The sequence below is a fragment of the Monoraphidium neglectum genome (assembly GCF_000611645.1).
Source record: "Monoraphidium neglectum strain SAG 48.87 unplaced genomic scaffold scaffold04428, whole genome shotgun sequence".
Classification (NCBI taxonomy): domain Eukaryota; kingdom Viridiplantae; phylum Chlorophyta; class Chlorophyceae; order Sphaeropleales; family Selenastraceae; genus Monoraphidium; species Monoraphidium neglectum.
The window spans coordinates 26-4498 of record NW_014009201.1 but is presented as its reverse complement, the minus strand read 5'-3'; the positions used below and the strand labels follow the sequence as shown (position 1 = coordinate 4498).

At 69.3% G+C, this 4473-nt stretch overlaps 2 protein-coding genes across 2 annotated transcripts; one reads left to right on the top strand and one right to left on the bottom strand.

Moving 5' to 3' along the window:
* Positions 1–330: 330 nt before the first annotated feature.
* MNEG_14359 (hypothetical protein) lies at positions 331–3693 on the bottom strand (the record flags this gene model as incomplete). Its single annotated transcript, XM_014037170.1, has 7 exons — positions 331–345; positions 523–712; positions 1181–1323; positions 1556–2300; positions 2629–2858; positions 3286–3438; positions 3679–3693. 7 exons carry the CDS (start codon positions 3691–3693, stop codon positions 331–333), a joined length of 1491 nt encoding a protein of 496 aa, XP_013892624.1.
* Positions 3694–3853: 160 nt separating this feature from the next.
* On the top strand, positions 3854–4028 carry MNEG_14358 (hypothetical protein; the record flags this gene model as incomplete). The annotated part of the gene is made up of 1 exon (XM_014037169.1): positions 3854–4028. A coding segment is annotated over one exon (175 nt), but the record flags the coding sequence as incomplete, so codon positions are not given.
* Positions 4029–4473: the final 445 nt, after the last annotated feature.

Below are 4473 nucleotides of genomic sequence, written 5' to 3'. Positions count from 1 at the left end.
CTCGCGGCCTGCGCGCCGCGCGCGGCCGCCGCCGCCAGCCGCCCCTCAGCTTCCCGCCGGGCCTCGGCCTCGCGCGCGGCGGCGGCCTCGGCGGCGGCCAGGCGGCGGCGGAGCGCGGCCTCTGCGCCGCGCGCCACGTCAGCGTCGGTGCGGAGGCGGCCCTCTGCGGCCCTCGCCGCCGCCAGCTCCTGCTGCAGCGACTCGCGGCCGGCCTGCGCGCGGCGGGGCGGCAGGGAGGGGCGGTGCTCAGGGCAAGGTGATACAAAGCGCGAGGAGACACGCGGCTCGAACCGCCGTGTGGCGGCGCGCGCGATGCACCCGCAAGCAGGTTCACTGGGATCGAGTCTGTCTGCGATGTTTCAGGCCAACTCGTGCAGGCAGCTGAGCACGGTGCCAAAAAGCGAGCACAAAGTGTAAGGGAGCCTGCGCGTTCCTCACTTGCGTCAACAACAAGTGCACGCGTGCGACCCTGAACACACACACACACACACACACACACATACCACACACACACACACGCACCTGCTCCGCCCGCGCCGCGCGCCGCCGCTCCTGCTCGCCGCGCCTGAGCAGCTCCCCGCGCTCCGCCGCGAGGGACGCGGCCTCCGCCGCCGCCAGCGCCGCCGCCGCCGACGCGGACGCCGCGCGCTGCCGCGCGTCGCGGAGGGCGCCCTCCGCCGCGGCGCGCGCCTCCTGGTGCGCCCCCAGCTCCCTGGGGGCGGCGGGATGACTCACGCGGGTGACTCATGCACTTACAGCAACATCGTCGCGACCAATGCTAGCAGCGCTCAGGGCCTGGTGCCTTCCCCAGGTTTGGCAGCAGCAGGCTGCGGCCTGCTTCCCTGGCGCCCCACCCGAGTCGAGCAGCACCTCGCCCCTCTATCTACACACCGCTCCCACTGCGCTTTCGCCCTCTCACCAGCGACCCTCCCCGCCTTGCCCGTCGGGGCAACCACCCTCCTCAAGGTAACCCCCGCCTTGCGCCCGGCGCTCGGCGGTTCATGGTCCCACCCCTTCCGACAAGCAAGGACGCATGCGCCCAATCACCCCCATCTCCAACCACCACGCCCACCTAATCGACCCCCACCACACCACCCACCCACTCATCCTCCCAGCCACTATCCATGCTCGCCAACAAACACCCTCTCGCCAAAATCCACCCCACCCCCCACCCGCCCACCTCAGCGCCGCCAGGTGGGCCTGCCCCGCGCCCTCCATGCTCCTCAGCCAGGCCTTCACCCCCACCAGGTCACACTCCAGCTTTCGCCGCAGCGCGTCAGACTCGCCCGCCGCCGCGCGCGCCGCGGCCGCCTCCTCCACAGCCTGCGGCCGTGATTCGACCGCACGCAGACGTCACCGGTTGGTTAGACGACCATATGGCAGGCGGAGTCATCGCAACGACCACAAACAAGTGGGTACAGAATTGCTTGCCCAACACGGTGCAACCGCAACCTGCCTGATCACAATTATGAGCACCTGCTGTCATAGACAGGCCCCTGCTTTCACCTGCACTCCCCCCCTTCTCATTGCGCCCGCGCCAGGCGCGCCCACGCACCTTCTCCAGCTTCTCCTCAGCCGCCCGCCAGCTTCCCCTCAGCTGCCCCGCCTCGATCTCCAGCGCCATCCCCCGCTCCTTCTGGCGCCAGTACTCGTCCTGCAGCAGCAGCCACGCGCGCGCCAGCCGCTCGTGCTCCTGCCGCGCCGCCGACAGCTGCTCCTCCAGGGACGAGGCGCCGCCCTCCTCCCCCTGGCCTGAGACGTCGCCGCCCCCGCCGCTTGAGCTCTCGCTGCTGGACTCCTCCTGCTGCTGCTGCTGCTGCTGCTGCTGTAGGGAGTCTGACACTGGGTTCACCCCCTCACCAGCACAGCTGGCGCCCACTGCTGAGCCTTCCGCTGCTGACTCATGGCCCTTTGCCCGCGGCTGATCTGCCGCCACAGCAGCCGGGCCGCCCCTCGCGCCAGCGCCGGACGCAGCCTCTCCCAGGCCGCTTGCGGCCGCCTCCAGCGCCGCCGCCGCCGCGTCCTCCCCCGGCAACGCGTGCGGCAGCGCCGCCGCCGGCTCGAGCCCCGCGCCGCGCAGCTGCGCCTCGAGCGCGCGCGCCGCGCGCTCCGCGGCGCGAAGCCGCGCCATCACGGGCCAGTACGCCGCCACGAGATCCCCGCGCCTCTCGGCCTGCCGGGAGAGGTCCGCCTCGAGATCTTCCACTCGCATCTGCGCGGCTTCGCTGGCTGAGCGCCAGGCGGACGCCTTGGCTGAGATCTGGCTCGCCGCCGCCAGCTCCCGCTGCAGATCCGCCACCCTGTTTCATCGTGTTGTGTGTTGGTTTGCGTCCGAGCCTTGCGTTTGTCAACGCACACACAATCACATGCGTGTCTGTGTTTAGCACCAACGGGGGAAAATTCGTTTTGAACACCAACACAGCTGCAACGCCACCGATCCTGGTCACCCCCTCCGCGGGCGGGGGCCGTCGCACCGGTGAGACAGCAACCAAACAGCCCCCCCGCATGCAAACAGTCCAGGATTAAGATACTCGTCGCAGCACACACAGACCAGCTCCAGACCTCCAGAGGACTATGCCACTGCCGCCAGAGCGTTCGACGCACCGCTGACCCGGGGCCGCCGCCCACCTGGCCAGCAGCTTCCCGTTGGCGCGCGCCACCTCCTCGACTTCCACCCTCTGGGCGGCAAAGTCCGCCCGCAGCAGCGCGAAGCCGCGCTTCTTGGCGGCCAGCCGCTGCTCCGCGTCGCCGGCCGCACGCGACGCGGCGGCGGACGCAGCCTGCTCGGCGCTCAGCCGCTCCTCCAAGGCCTGCCGCTCCCCCGCGGCCGCCACCAGGCGCGCCTCGAGCTCCCGCACCTGCCCGTGGCGGCACAGCACGCAAAGCACGCAGCGTGGCGCGCGCCCGGGTTGGGGCGTGACTGAGTGTGGGGCTCGGGGCGCGACTCGGGCGTGGTGCGAACAACCAACATGCGATCCAGCTGGGCAGGGGTGGAGGGGGTGCGGGGCTTGTGCGTGTGATTTTTTTGGGGGGGGGGCCTGCTGCATGCTGCCTCTTCACCAGGCACACGACCCACACGCACTCAGCCGCTTGCCATTGCCCTGTACGCCAGCTTGCACGTGCCCGGCTGCTTCCCCCTGCTGCACAAAACGCACCCAAAAACACTGTACAATCCCATGAGCCTGGATGGCTCCAGGAGCGGGCGACCGGGGGACGCTGTAACAATCCTAATCCTAATCCAAAAACCCGGTCAGGGGCCCCGCAGCCCGCGCTCCCGCCCCCCACCTGCGCCTCCCAGCGCCTGAGGCCGCCATCCTTCTCCACCAGGGCCGCCCGCGCCTCTGACAGCTCAGCCTCGCGCCCCGCCAGCGCGCCGCGGAGGCCGTCCAGCTGCGCCCCCAGCCCCTCGATGCGCACGCCCAGCTGCGTGTTGCGCGTCTGTGCGTTCCGTGGCGATGGCGGCGGCGGCGGCGATGGAGGGACGCGGACGAGCGAGGAATTAGTGAGCACCGCGCGCGCGTGCGCGTGCATACGTTTCAAACCATGTGTGCATGAGTGCACAACGTACACCGCATGTGCATTACATGCATGTGTACTCCAAGCATACCTCATGTGTGTGTCCCGTGAACGCATATGCACATGTTGCATGTGCGTAGCTGCACATGCGCGTCAGCGCACCTGGGTTGTGGCCATGCGGTACGAGAGCTCACTGTTAGTGGCACCCAGGGTGGTCACCTCGGCTGGGCAAGAGAGGGAGGGGGGAGCCGCAACACGGGATGTTTCATGGTTGATGTGAGCGAGGCGGCAGCGCAAGAGCGCGTCGGCAGGCAGCACCAGTTTGAGCTTGGATATGATGGTGCTGCCAAGGTGTCAACAGCAACAGCAACAACACCCAAAGAAGCAGCAGCAGCAGCAGCAGCAGCAGCAGCAGCAGCAGCAGCACCAGCAGCAGCAGCAGCAGCAGCAGCACCAGCAGCAGCACCAGCAGCAGCAGCAGCAGCAGCAGACCGGGGACGCGCAACGCAGCTGTGCATGGTGGAGGGCCAGGGGCACGTGACAGCCGCCGCGCCGCCGACGCACCCTCGAGTGAGTCCGCTTTGGCCTTGAGGGACCGCCAGGACAGCATGTGATCCAGGTTGGAGCGCACAAACTCGTCACAACGCGCACGCAGGTCCCTGTGGGGGCGGGGCCGAGTGGCGCGGAGACCTGAACCTGCATCCAGTGCACATGTTTGGTGTGCACATGCTTCATGCCGGCAACTGCAGGCCGCACGGCCAGCTGCACGACCCTGTGGCACGGGTCCACCGCCCACTCACCCTTTGTTTGATGGCCCTTGACATGGCCCTCAAACGCAGCCACCGCCCGCCAAACCCTGCTCCCCCCTCTGACCGCCCGCTCCCCCACACCACCCACCCCTTCCCAGCCCTGCTTCCCCCACTCAGCGCCCTGCCCCCGCACGCCAGCCCACACCAT